The following is a 14,899-nucleotide window of genomic DNA, read 5'->3' as shown; positions in this document are numbered from 1 at the left end:
GTAAATATTGGGAGCCGACCAGGACCGTGATATATCCAAATCCACAGTATAGCGAGGGGTGATATAATGAGGGGTGGGTGTATTTAGATATTTAGGGGTTAATGTAAAGTGGGACTTTAACGGCCACAAAAAATGTGGCGTATGTAAAGAATGCTGCAAAGGATGCGGGTGCAAGGCGTTATCATCTCACTCTGCAGCTCATCCTATTAGCTGAATTCCCTTTCTCATCACCTGGTTTAACGGTCCTCCTGGTAACACCGACAGCATTGATCCTCTCCATTTCAGAGGACCATATGGCCTCTTTGGTAGCACAACTGATGTTGGCTGAGGCTTTTCCAAATAACTCAATTTCATGCTGAGTGACCTCAACCGTAAGGACTCTCAGCATCTCCTCAGAAAACATTTATTTTCTTTTCTGAGGACTTTGCTGCCCTTCCTCTGACAGATTTATTTTGTTTGGTTTGATTTTTCGTGCTCCACAAATCGCATACAGCACTTACTGCTCTCTCTAGTCCTAACTCACCTCAGAGGGGCTGTAAGTGCGCCGCTAAATAGCCCGCTCCACAGGCAGCGCTCATTGCAATCCTCATTCTCATGATTGCAGCTCATTATTTGTGCGAGTTGAGTACTTTGCATTGGTCTTAAGCTTACATAAGCCACCTTGCACAATAATTGCCTTGCTGCTAGGCAACTGGGATTTTGCAGCCCCAGTTGGCTAATATAATCCTGTTCAATAATTTAGTCTTGCTGTAAATCACTTGTTATTGCCATAATTTGTGCTGGTCCTTCTATATATATATTTTATACATTCTAACCTATAAGAGGTTAGAATGTATAAAATATAATTGCAAAAATGCCTACTGTATAAGGTAAGTTTTGTGTTTTTCTCTTAGCTATAAGACTGTTAACAACTGTTTTGCTCTACATAAACAACCAATAAGGGCATATCCAAGGGCTGTCAAGACGCAGGAAAGAAGAGCTTTTTCGTCAGGGTATATCTCGGCTCTGGCATTTGCTTGCTGTTCATAAAGTTTTCTCTGCTCAGTTCTCTGTTCACTGTGGTCAGGATACTCAGAATGTCTTCATTCCTACAAAAGAAAATTATATATAGAAAATAAAACATATTTTTTAACATCACAGGCAACTTGAATTCTACATAGTACCTTTGTCGAAGATACACTATTGCTCCTCTTGTCAATAGAACGTATAATGAAACTGTAGTTTCTTTGTATGAAAAAATAGCAGGCTAAAGTGTTTACAAGACACACAAAATAGATGTTGACTGTATGTACATCAGATACACACCAACAGTAAATTAGCTGTGGTTTATTTTTTTTAACCCTAGTCTAGACAAAGATAGATAAATACTAATACTATAACCCACACAGACCCCCCCCTCCCCAAGAAGCTCTGTCCTCTTACAGGACGAACAATATACAGTACTATGGCTTTGCCTTTCAACAACATGAAAGCAGAAGCAGTGAAAAATCTGCTGTTTATTTTTTACCCCTACCCTAGATAAAGACAAAATAGGAACACAGTAACCCACACAGAAAAGCATCAGGCATTCATTTTAGTTTCCTAGCTCAAAGTCTGCTGTGCTCAAATTTGGATCGACATTGGCTCTCTGAAACCACAAGTAGTAATTTTAGCGCAAATCGTTTCAGTAGATATCACAGCTTTCATACTACTACTAGCTCGTTGTCGACATGGCAGAGAAGTGAGAAGAGAGAGTATTTAGGGACCGGGCAAACCCTTTTGATGCGTATACACACTCAGAATTAGTATCAAAGTGCCAAGAGCATTTGTATGATTTATTAGCGCAAGAAATTAGAAATAAAACGCAACGAAATATGTCACCACACTGTAAAAAAAAAAAAATTGTGTTGAAAATGTATTGCATGTCTTAACTGCTCTATATGCAAGCAGTAGTTTTCAGGAAGTAGCAGCTGAGTGTCATGGCCACTGTTTCCAGATGCATATTCAAAGTTTCTACAGCTTTGTCTAACCACATTGGTGACATTACATTAATATTCATGTGATCTGGGATGCAGTATCTAGAAATGTTTAATGATTAATTGTTACATTACCCTAGCTTGTCTCTTCACTTTGTTTTGTCTGCAAACAGTAAAATATAAAGTAAAATAACAAAAATATAATTTAAGATAAAGATAAAATATAAAGAAATTGCAACCGTCATGCATATTCATGAGCAGTCAAGACTGGGGTGTGGTTTGGTAGCGTGTAGATTTATTGTCTGTATCTATTATGAATGGCAACTGCTTCAGACTGACAAAAAAAAAAAAAAAAAAAAACGCGGGCTGCGACGGATATTCAAATAAATTGTAACACTGAAGATATAGGCTTTGTATCAGAAAACTGGTGATGGAAATCTCGTGTGATGGGTAAGTGCATTCATTTATTACGTATATATAATGGGGATTGATTTTATTCTTAATACAAAGGAGGTAAACTCGACTGACGTGTATCTGGGTAACAGATAACCGAGTGCTGACTGTAATAATAATAATAATATAATTTGTTTACCTTATAAATGTTGCTCTACTTAAGTTAGATGGATAACAAAAGATTTGGTTACTTACTCGGAAATTGCGTTAAAGATAACAGGGGGGTGCTAGGTTTCGTTTCTTCTGCTTGTGTCCAATCTGCCCTCAATAAATTTGATTGCCGAGTGACTGATTTTTCACAGCGCAAATCGCTAAAAGGGATCACAAGCGATGGTCCTTGCGATGGGTTTTTATGAAACAGTTGCAGCGAAGACCCGCTCTTGCAACATCATCGCAATCGCAGACATTTCTGAAACTGGCCCCTGCATGGCTGGAAAATTCTCAGTTTCACTAAATACACCCCGGGGAATTGCGCAATTACGTGGCTGTGTAATTTTACGCATAAAACTTATCACGACACACAGGCGCTTAATATTAAATAATACAACGTATCACCATGCATATGAGCGTAATATTAAATAATATCGCTGTTAACAGAGAAGAATAGAGAAAAATGCTGGATCACACTGAGGAACGTTGATCAATTTTGCCAGAAAATGCCATGACAAAGGTCCCACATTGCAAATATACCAGCAAAAGAGAGTAAAAGATTTTCATTGCTGTGCTTTGTACACTGTGAAGGTGGCACCCGATGCGATCCAGAGCGCTCTACCGTCAGGGGAAATTGACATCGGAGACGCTCTCTTTCGGAAGACAAACTGAAAGAGCTGGTGTTCCTTTATTTCAATCTTGGAATTTAGAAGAACTGTTAAAAAAAAAAAATCCAGTGTTTTCTACTTTTTTTTTTTACATATGCTAGTGTTTTGATATCCAGTATGACAGAAGACCCCAAAACAACTGCACAATACTGTTGTTACTTTGCACATACTTGTACAGAGATACCACATAATTTTATATAATTTTTCTGTGCATAATTCCCTGGGGTGTATTTAAATCTACTTCTCTTCTCACCTGGGGCAGAGCAGTTCAAGATTTCTGCACAGGGCCTGAATGTAGAAGGAGCCTTTGGAGGTGCTTCTGTAGGAGAAGTAATCCTCCATTGTAGCCATGCCAAGGAGGAAGTCTGAATGCCTCGGGATGGTGTCCATCTGTACAGGTTTGGCAACCTCCTGTCCAGGGCTCACAAACTGCTGTGGAGTTCTGGCAGCCTGCAGTGCGGGGCTCACAAACTGCTGTGGAGGACTGGCAGGTTGCAGTGCAAGGCTCACAAACTGCTGTGGGGGGCTGACAGCCGGTCGTGCTGGGATGGTGGTCTCCTTTACCAGCTGTAGAAGTCTGTCGACATGCTGTATATTGTCAACAGCAGACTGTACTTGCTGTAGTAAGACAGTGACCTGCTCTATAGGGCTGGTGACCTGCTGTATCTGCTGGACTGGGCTGGTGGTCTGCTGTGCTGGCTGGCAGACCTCCTGTAACTGCTGTAGAAGGACAGTGACCTGCTGTACAGGGCAGACAACCTGCTGTTCCAGGTTAGCTACCTGCTGTGAAGAGCTGGTAACCTGCTGTAACTGCTGTAGAAAGCTGGAGAACCACTGGACCGGGCTGGTGTCCTGCTGTTCTGTGCTGGTGAGCTCCTGTATCTGATGTAGAAGGTAAGTGACCTGTTCTATAGGGCAGGCTACTTGGTGTACTGGGTTTGTGACCTGCTGTTCCTGCTGTACAGAGCTGGTAACCTCATGCATTTGTTGCAGAAACCTGGAGACATGCTGTATAGGGCTGGTGATCTGCTGTGCTATGTTAGTGTACTGCTGTACATGATTGACATCTGCTTCAGGCTCTGGTTCAGTTTCCGGTTGTGAAGCAGGACCTCCACTGTCTGCCTGGATTTCCACAGCTATTTGGATTTTTTGCCCCTGGCAAGCTTGGATGAAAAAAACCTTTGGCTTTTTCTTAAGAGAAGGGCACGAACTGCCAGTAAAATAGGAGGTAATGTCCTGAATGGAGACAGAACAGCCATCGGTTCCCTCAATGGCTCCCTTCAATCCATGGGAGAGGATGCAGCAGACAAAGCAGTCCCTGCTACTGTGGTCCTGCTGGCTATACCTCTTCATAGTGGAATGGATTTCCTCTGCTGTCTGGTCATTGTACAGCACAACTTCAAAATGCAACCACTTGAAGACCTTTATCAGGCTCACTGTAGAGGAAAGAGCAATTATTATTACACAAACTTTTGGTGCAAATATGTGGGTATATTATGAAAACAATATTGCACTTTAAAAAAGTGCTGAGTGCATTTAGGAAAGGTACGGTTCGTTAACCAGGCTTAAAATACAGGATAAAACAAACCATTGTAAAAAAACACAAAACATTTGACATGTTGTATAACAAAAAATATCTTTACTTTCCATACCACAGGCTCCAATCAGCTACCGACAAGGTAAAACTCTTAACTCATTCACGCTCATTGTTCAAACCGGCATACTGTACGCCAGCCAAATACATCTCCAGGCTCCTTTCACTTCTCTCTGTTACTCTTCATTCCAAACACTACATGTGTTTCCACTCCTGCACGGACACACGGACACAAACCCCCAGGATGGCCATCCAGTTTGCAAGAGATTATCATTAATTATGATGGAAAGTCTAATTGACCACTTGTATATTTTATGTGTTTGACTATGTTTTTTGGGTTTTTTTTGGTGACATTGTTTCCCTATTTTAATTCTCTATCTGAATAAAAAGAACCTCATCATGTGTCTAATATTCTGTGCTTTATCACACTGAACTGGTGTAGTCACGCTACATATTAAAAGATATAACCCTGTGTTTTGTAGCCCCTCTGACCGAGCGGGTGTTACAGAAGGGCAGGAAGGCAGAGGCTTAAGCCAGTTACTTATTCAATTTGCGTTATTGGCCAACTTGCTATCTGTGCCATGTTTGCCCGCTGTTTTCATATCAAAATAAGTTTTGGGCCAGGACACATACACATGGGAGGCATAGAGGGGTTCCCACTCTGTGAGAATCAACTTTGAAATAAGTGTCCCAAAGCAATTTAACCGCTGAAATACCCTAGTTACTTATTCAATTTACACTTGTTGTATGTGAATAATAAGCCGAAATGCGAATAAGAAGCTGGCCAAATAAGAAGCTGGCGAATAAGAAGCCAACTTCAGCATCATTGTGCTTTAAGTAAATGTGGGTTCTGAACCCAAAGCAAAACGGCATGGTGGCCAAAATAAACAGACAATAATCAAAACAAGTATATTGCTGGTGTAGACAGCACCAGTAGCAACTGTGATATTTTCTATTTAGTTTCTCTTTAGCTCACATACCTCCTCTCTGTACACCCAAAAACCTCGATCAGCCAAAGCTGCAGGTTTTTATACACGTGACCGTCTCTAGATTAGACAACTGTATAACAACTGGAGTTTAGCTGGATGGGAAATTTTAACCCCACTAGTGATGTAAAACAACAATACAAAAACACGTGTGTTTTCAAACACCAAACAATACCTTTAAATAATAATAATAATACAACAAATATAAAATAAACAAAATACACACATGAATTTATGTATTTATATTTATATTAATTCTGAAACGAAACAGCACTCTAACCCCAGTGCTGTGGATCTCAGTCCAGTGCATGACTCCTGAGGGATTTCAGATCAAAGTACATGAGCTTCATTTTTTGCTGTAGGGAATAACAATATCCTTCTGCATTACTATAGAGGCTTCCTATTACAATAAGTTTCAACGATTATATAGCAAAACCTTCAGTTGTCCCATATTTGATCAACCTCTTTAGTTAACCGTGTGGCTGGTTAATCCTTTACGAATGGCTTAACCAACAAAAGCATGGAGTTTAGGGATATACAGTAATGTGCTGTTATACGTTCTCTCACCAGCATCGATATCTGTGCCTTTTCTGTCATTCAGAGGTCGTGAAGGAAATTTCAGCCTTGCTCTTTCAAAGTCCTTGTTGTTTATTATCACACAGTAGCCCCTGGGCATGCTTGTCATTTTATAAGCATCAACCTGCAACATAAATAAATAAAATACCTTTCTGATCAAAAATAAAGCATTCCCTCTATCACAAATGTGAACTCACTCAATGTATTCTGTATATATTTGTGTTGGATTAAAAAAAACCTGCATGTTGCACACAACATGTAAATGAGATGTCACTTTTAATGAAACCCCTGAATTGTATTCTTGTAACCACTGTGTGGTTCAGGGGGCAGAAGCAAGGGCTCCTTCTCTTCCTTCATTCAGCTTACTATTTAAACCCTAGTTCAAGCACCTCTCCCTGTCTGTACAGTTTTTAGCCACCTCTGCAAATGCATCTCCCTCTGGGGACAAGCGAAGCTCGTTGTACTGCCTTGGAGGCCCGGCAGCGCCTACCTAATTTCTTTGACCCCCGACCAAAATTACTTAAGAAACCAGAACACATCAGAAAATCCTGTCCAGTGAATACTATAAATAAAACTTCATACGTAAGCAAGCACTGGCGGACCAAGTTGTGCAAGACTACTGTGGTAGCAGTCTTATAATTTACATCGATCAGATCTCTGAACACCAATTTGTTCATTCGCCTGATCTATGTGTGATGGACAAATTCCTGCATGCCATCACTAAATACTAACATTACCATCCTGCAAACTTTATGTAGCAGCATGTTAAGAGCTTCAGTTTAAAAAAAAAAAAATCTATAGCATTGCACGAAATGCAATTAAAAGGCACTTATTTGTGGGCGATATTCTTTATAATGATCCATGAGAAAAAAGAAAATAAGCATATTCAAACTAAAGGAGTAAATGTGTTTATTTTGGGGGAAAGGTACACAATGTTTTAAGAATTAAGTTAATGTTTTATAAAACACAATACGTTTAAATCATAATCGTCCTCGGAAACCAATAACGCTCTTTAAGGAGCACATACAACTCAAAAAAGAAGACACCCAGAAAATGTCTGCCCAAAACAATTAATTATTAGTTTTATATTCAGTACTACTAGTACAATATTAAAATCATACATCTGATCTCAAATAAAATGAGAAAAATTCCTCCACAAACAATACCTCCACTTGAAATTTACAGGAGAACTTAATGAACCAATATTATTGATAACTTTTGTGTCGCAGTTTAGTTTACAGTGTCTACTGGGTGCCTATTATCAGGAAACAAAAAAAACCACATGGCACTTCCATTCCAACCTAGAAGTTTCAATTATTCTTTAAATAAGACGTTGCAAACTGAGGGATAATTAGCAGGGGTAGTGATGACGACGGTGAAATCGCAAATGAATACAAGTTACCCTCATAGGGATGCTTACTTACAGTGCATGTACCATGGTCAACTTTTATACAGGTTTTCAAGTAAGCTCACCTTACCGGAAACGTAATACTAATTTTGAATGTAATCCACATTAACAGGTAAGTTTTTTCATCTCCGTTACTGTCCTAGAGGTAGCAGTGAGGTACAGTGCTTAACTGTTTAAAATCTTTAAAATAGTTCATTTCTACTACAGTACAGACCTGAGCACCTGTTTTAATGCACTGTGAAAATAAAAGCCATTACCTCGTTTGTGATTCCAACTTGTGATTCTTCATAGGTTAAGGATGCATCTGAAAAAAAAGAAATGTGTGTAATTAACTTGTGAAGGTTTCTTAGTGATTGCAACTAACAACAGCACCCTCTTACCTCCCATATGGAAAAAAATATAGACAAGCATCTTCTGTGTTAACTAAACATATAAGGACAGGTATAATTTTCACATAAGTGAAATTATGAGAACCTTGATAGAATAAACTGTTGTGCACATGTAATTTATATAAGTATGTTTATATGAAACATGCATGCATTTTAATATGTTTCCTTTATATGAAAGTGTCCATAATCAGTAAATAAAACATGTATTTTTCATTCAACATATCTTATATGGAATATACTATGATATACACGTACAAATGATATATCATCCATTCATTCTGTTTATATAAGAAACACATGTTACAGTAAACATGATATCTGGTACTACATTTGTTAATGAAACCTCGGTTTGATATCAATGCTTTCAGATTCCTTTGGTTTTATTCTGCAGTCTCTGACTTACTCTGCAGAGTTAACATCCATTTTGTGTGTATTAATACCCTGCTCACACGTATTGGAAAAATTTGTTTCGGTTTAGAATATACTGATATGATACCACTTTCTGTCCTAACTCACTTTTCAACACCAGTAAGTCTGATACCGTTGCGATATACCTATCCACATTTAACCTGGTTTACACTTACATCAAAGATACTCTGTATTACTCCACTCTACTACTGATTCTCTATAGGGGACCTCCGTCACACTGCACGCAAAGGGTTGTGGGATACAGAGCTCGGGAGAAGATTTTCTATTGCGTCAATGGAGCGCTGTCAGACTGAGCTGCTTTGAGTTTATTTTATCGATGTTTAAAAATATAAAAAACTTGTTGAGTCTATTTTACTCTTGTTCAACTTGACGAAAAATATAAACCATGGAAATGGTAACATACCGTAATCTATATGAAAAAATGCACTTTTCTGAACGCAAAACCAGTGACGGCACATGCGCAGAAAACAGAGATGAGCAAACCACCTATCCACACTTCACTGTTCTGAGTCATAACTGTACCGGTACGAAACTTGCTCTCGCCTGGGTGTTTCCATTACATTATATTGTCGTGTAGTATTCCAATTCTGCGCATTCACGCGTAGCTCTTGTGCATTTCTGCTATATAGGTAATGAATGCGCAGGTGGTTTTGCGAGGCACAAACATTTGCAAATTGAGCAAAAAACTGCTATTTTCCAACTTCATGCAAATGTTTTGTGCCGTGTTGGAAAATATAAATTTTTGTGCAAAAGCACTAATTTTTGCGAGGCACACATTTTGCAAGGGGATTGCGCATCGCTTCGAATATCTGGGTCACTGTGTTCAGCATTGAGAGATGGACGGACACGATCAGTGCTTAAGGCTACCCAATTTTTGAATGATGACTAAAAATATTTAATAAACTCATGAAACCCCAAATGACTTGCAAATAATAAATCTTATTATTAGGATTACTTATTAAATTAGAGAGAACTGTCAGCAAATGATTTGCAGAACGCAGGCTATGCAATAATACCTGTTTTAATTTCTTGAATCCTGCATAACCACGCTTCCAGTTGTGGGTAGGAGTCCGTGACCAATTTCAAGATGTTTAGAAAGTCCTGACATGCTTGATCTGATTTTCTCAGAATTGTGTCCAAGAGTTCGATGACCAGCTGCTCAGGGTTCTGTTGACACTTGACGTTATCATACTCTCGGTCTGTAAGGATCTTGCTGTGGCAGTGCTGAAGAATGGGAACTGGGTCAGATCTCAACCACCCGATGAGTTCCACTTTATGTGCTCTGATTATTTCCATGTGGGTTCTAAAATGAAAGGGAGATTGTTAATGGAAAATGGATCATGTTTAAGGAATAGTAACCGAATATTTTAAATGTATTTGCTTAAGTGTCATCACTGGTGATGAAAATATTTGGGTCATATGATTTTTCAAATGTAACATTATATATATATATATATATATATAATATATATATATATATATATATATATATATATATATATATATATATATATATAGACACACACACACACACGCACACGCACACATATATATATTTGGGTTTTTTTCGGGGGTGTCGCTTTTTATATACTGTATGAAATTACTGTTTTTGGTTACTTGCCAAAATTCTTGGGCATTTTTTTCTGTCACAATATGTATGAACTTGAGAGTACTTGTACACTTCAATTGTACCTTCTTTCCTTTGCTGTCTTCCACAACGAAATCCTCATGCTCACAACCATATTCTTCTGGGGTTTCTTAATTTTTAATTCAGTTTTAAATTCCACAAGCGTGTAAACACTCCCTATGATGGAACTGCAATATAGCTTTAAATCTTGTGAGCAAGAACAATCCTCTGCTTCTAGTAATTGTAATCTTGTTTTAAGTCTTGCATGTATGATACAATCGTCCAAAAGAAATGTATGAATGTGCTGCCACTCAGTAGTTGGGATGGGTTTAAAGTTTTAAGAACAAAACAATGCGAGATACAAGTCAGGATGGAGGGACATTGCCCAACTACACCGATAACGTTTTTTTTCTTTTTAGTAGGTTACTGTATTTTATTTATTTATTGCAGGGAAAGGGGTAATGACAACTAACCGAGTAACCATTTCCAGTGTTTTTCCAGTGTTTAGTGGATATGCACTGTTTTAATGTTTCAAAAATCAGAAGACCTAATTATATAATAAAAGCTGTATAATGTTTGCCTTCTATATCTGTATTCATAAAATTTAAATTAATATTGCAGCGGGGGTCCCCTAGTGCCTCACCTGGTAGAAACGCAGATCAGAGTTCTGTTAATAAGCACCTGTGAAAGGGGGGATGTGTGTATTTGCTGAAGGACTGGAAGAGATGCAGGAACTGACTTTGCAATAACACACACGCTCCCAGGAAGTATTTACAATTATTTACAATGGTGATTGCAGACTGCCGCGAGAGTACCATCAATAGTAGTGTCTAGGGCAAGGTTACACAAAACAGAATAACAGTGGTACAGTGCATGGGAGGTAAATACACATAAGTGTAAAATAAAGAAATACCAAAAATGCTCAATAAAACCCAGTGGGATAAAACAACAGGATCCTATACTAACTCTGCTTTTTAAAAATCACCTAAACTAATCCCTTTTCTAAATGGATTTTTCTGATCCCAGTCATCTTCACTCACCAAAGAGTAGATACAGGTTTGAGAACAAAGCTCTCTCTTGGACTGTTGTTCCTGGCTCATCAGCCCGGGCGTGTGTCTGCGGCTCTGTCGGGACACGCCCGTCTGCAGGTCAGGGATCTGGAGCTGGCCAGTCCCTGGCTGCCATTACCTGCAAATAATCAAGTTCAACATTTAAATAAAATAGCAAAAAATGTGATGTTTTTTTTTTTTTTTTTTTGTACCTTATAGAGACCTAAAACAACTGACAGAGAATACCAAATCAAGAATAAATGAACCAATATTACAACTACTTTTAGCATAACACCCTTCCACGAATTTGCCCTTGTACTTGTATAAGGAATACCTACAGTAAAAAGTAGATGTCTTTTTGCAAGAATTAGTTTTTCCTACTGTATTACTCTCTGGTCCTGTCTCCTCTTTTTCTTGTTCAGACTCTTACTTTTCAGTACCTGGCATTTATTTCAAAATTATGAATGAATGCATTGATATTACTGTACTAGGGTAAGAGAACAGTTCTAAAAAAGTTACAGCAACTATCATGAATAGTTCTACAGAAACAGGTGAGGTTCGTGTGAACTGGAAGCTTGCAAATGCTATGCTTATATTTAACCATGTTTTGCTTAAATAGAATGACTATATACAGGCATGAATACGTTGTGTTTTAGTGCTTGTACCTTGGCAACCTTAAATCAAAAATTAAAACCTAATATACCTACAGAAAAGCATTAAGTAGCTGTTTCCAATGATATCATTTATTTTGTTGTGGAGCTACAATATTTTGTCCGAGTCATGTGTATGAGGAAATTCCTAAAAGTGTCCCTAATTTCAGCTGTCTTATAGTAGTCCAGACTAAGCAAAACATCAACAAAGTGCATTGCCAAATCTTATGTAAAACTCTTTCTCCTTGAAATGTATGAATAAATACAAGTAAAAAAATACAGTTTAAAAAAAAAAAAAAATTAAATATTGAATATTCAAACATTTTGCATTATAAAGAGAAAATCATATTTATATACAGAAGTTATAGAATTCAATATAATCACGAACAACAAATCAACAATAAAAACAACAAAAAAGAGCAACTAACTATATGGTGGTTAAGCTAAATGTAAAAATAATGGAGAGATTAATGTGGCTACCGCTGTAAGCAAATACATACATAAATACATAAACTGGTGCAGTGCGGTGTACGTACTGACAAGTACAAGCCACCTCCCAAACACTCCATAAAATAGCTGACAGTGCCTGTAATAGGGCCATTTTGTCATACAGGCCATGGCTCGGACAAAATCTTGTAGCTCCTCAACGGTAGAAAATATTTTAAATCTGATGTTTTATTTGAAATCCTCACAAAACTTGGCAATTGTAATGTTCCAGTATTTTTTTCTATATCTAACTTAGAAAGGGGTCGAAATTGCCAGTTTTTAAAATTATTATTTGTTATCATAAATTGTGATATGTTTTTTTTTTTTTTTTTTTTTGGGGGGGGGGGGTTTGCAGAGCTTATATAAAAAGAAAAAAATATATACATTCCACAACAAAATACATTATATAATTGGAAACTGCTACGTATGGCCTTTCTGTGGATAAATTTGGTTTTACTTTCTGATTTAAGGTTGCCAAGCTACAAGCGCTAAAACACGAAGGGGTCATATTCATGCCTATATTGTCATTCTGCTTAGGCGTCAAATGGTTAATGTTTTGAAAAGCGCTCCTATTACAATCATTACGGTACATTTGAACGCACTCAGACACATATCATCAAGGGGCAAAAATAAAAGTATTGGTAAATAATTCTTAAATTTAAATTTATCATCAGGACAAATATAGTAAAATAATCATTCTCTGATGCTAAAAATATATTATCTGTTTTTTAAAAAATCCGCGATCCCCACTTATGTATTTAGACTCATCGTTTTAATTAACCGGTATGTTACATTCTTAAACAATTAGTTTTACAATGAAAATAGTTACACGATTATTATTGTAAAAAGCACCAGACGAAAAGCCTATACAACATTACAATCACTAACGGAAAGCTAACGACGTAGAAAAAGTTGATGGGCAATAAAGTTAAACTCAAGTATGTAAACAAAACGACAGTCCTGAACCATTACATATTTTTTGATTTTAGAAATTGTGAAAAAAAAAAATCTGAATATTAATCTAATTCTGTTTTTTTTTTTTCTATACCATAAAAACAGTTTTATACTGTATAATGTAAATGCTACTTATGATCAACTGTATTCCTTACCTTTCACGAACCAGGTAATTAACAGGTGTACATTTTCGACATGAGCGTATTTTGGTTTCCTTCCTCACTTAGTCTAATACAAAAAAAATAAGAGTGACGCCAATTCCCGTAATATAAGCGTGGAGCTCATAAATTCTTTTGAAGCGTCAGGTGGTCTGGGACTGAACTGCAAGCAACATCAACCAGAAACAAGAATCCGCCCAGGAAGTCCACTCTATACACGACCATACTGCAATCCATTTCATTACGATTACATAACTAGGGCCTTGCGTTTTGCACTTGTCCTGTAATTTAGCCCTACAGCCACAAGGTGTCGACAGCCTCCACAGTAAGATACGTAATTAAACAATCATCTCAGTAGGTTTTAACCATTTGAACAGCTCATGCCACTACTACAAGTACCTGTTAATATTAATAAACAGAACGCTGTGGCGACTGACATTTATTTAACCCTTGCATCCCTGTGGATACGTATAACAGGATTTTAAAAGGCTGTTTTTAAATATTATTTTAAAAAACTCATATACATTATTTATAGGTTTTAATTGACCAGTGCACTTTTACGCAATTCATTTTGTTAAAAAAAAAACCAAAACATTTTCTTGATATCTGGATACCACCGGGCACAAATATATATTTCGTCAAGAGAAGAGATTGTTTTTTTTTTTAATGGAGTTCCGATTCTGGCTCCAATCCCTGAAGTGTAGATATTATACCCATTTATTGGAATCTGGGCATTTGACAGATTTGATAGATTGTTCATAAGAAGCCCATAAGTGTCCAAAAAAATCCATTCTCAGTTCTTGTGCATTATATTTTGCTGTTAAACGTAAGCATTGTCAGTTAGTGAAGCTGGTCTTCTTTCATGGATTGACGTTGCTCTGTAAAAATGTGTCCATATGAAGAACACTTCTCTCGGCATCCAGAGAATTGGTAACAATACTGACAAATATGTACTGATGCACAATGAAAATGCAACAGTGTTTTACATCAATAGCTGATTGGGCACATACATAATGTTATTTACATTTCAAATAGTGAGCAGATAGTTTTGTTGATTGTTTGAATATTATTGTTCCTTGGGATAGCAAAATACTGAGTTCAAGTTATGTGATTTCATAAAAACGCCAGGTGCTCAGTATTTGGTATTTGCGTTGAGTTAAAATTGCCAAAATCAGTTGATTAAGAATCTGTATAAATAGCCATTCGAAAAGACATGATTTTAATTAACACAAGAACAGCAAAAGATATGACCATGCTCTGCTTCTGTAATGAAGATCGCCTGGTTGCTATTGGCATGATTGAAGACGGCCTGTCTGTGAGAGAAGTTGCCTGGAGAATGAGATGTTCTGCTTCAACAATCAGCAGAC

General features: G+C 37.4%; 1 protein-coding gene across 1 annotated transcript; it reads right to left on the bottom strand.

The window, feature by feature from the left end:
• Positions 1-415: 415 nt before the first annotated feature.
• On the bottom strand, positions 416-13,702 carry LOC121322097. The gene is made up of 7 exons (XM_041261615.1): positions 13,530-13,702; positions 11,276-11,423; positions 9,625-9,911; positions 8,048-8,094; positions 6,374-6,506; positions 3,480-4,662; positions 416-1,088 (listed from the first exon to the last, which is right to left on the bottom strand). Exons 3-7 carry the CDS (start codon positions 9,902-9,904, stop codon positions 959-961), a joined length of 1,773 nt encoding a protein of 590 aa, XP_041117549.1. The 5' UTR covers positions 9,905-9,911; positions 11,276-11,423; positions 13,530-13,702; the 3' UTR covers positions 416-958.
• Between the last annotated feature and the right edge of the window lie 1,197 nt (positions 13,703-14,899).

Source organism: Polyodon spathula, chromosome 10, assembly GCF_017654505.1.
Source record: "Polyodon spathula isolate WHYD16114869_AA chromosome 10, ASM1765450v1, whole genome shotgun sequence".
NCBI lineage: Eukaryota > Metazoa > Chordata > Actinopteri > Acipenseriformes > Polyodontidae > Polyodon > Polyodon spathula.
This window is presented reverse-complemented; position numbering and strand designations above follow the sequence as displayed.

What these genes read in the sequence shown, in the direction of transcription:
- LOC121322097 (XM_041261615.1), bottom strand. Translation starts at nt 9,904, where the DNA reads ATGGAAATAATCAGAGCACATAAAGTGGAACTCATCGGGTGGTTGAGA. An exon ending in GATTCAAGAAATTAAAACAG is followed by an intron (nt 8,095 to 9,624) that starts GTATTATTGCAT and finishes CTTTTTTTTCAG; the next exon opens with ATGCATCCTTAACCTATGAA. An exon ending in AGGCACAGATATCGATGCTG is followed by an intron (nt 4,663 to 6,373) that starts GTGAGAGAACGT and finishes TTTCCTCTACAG; the next exon opens with TGAGCCTGATAAAGGTCTTC.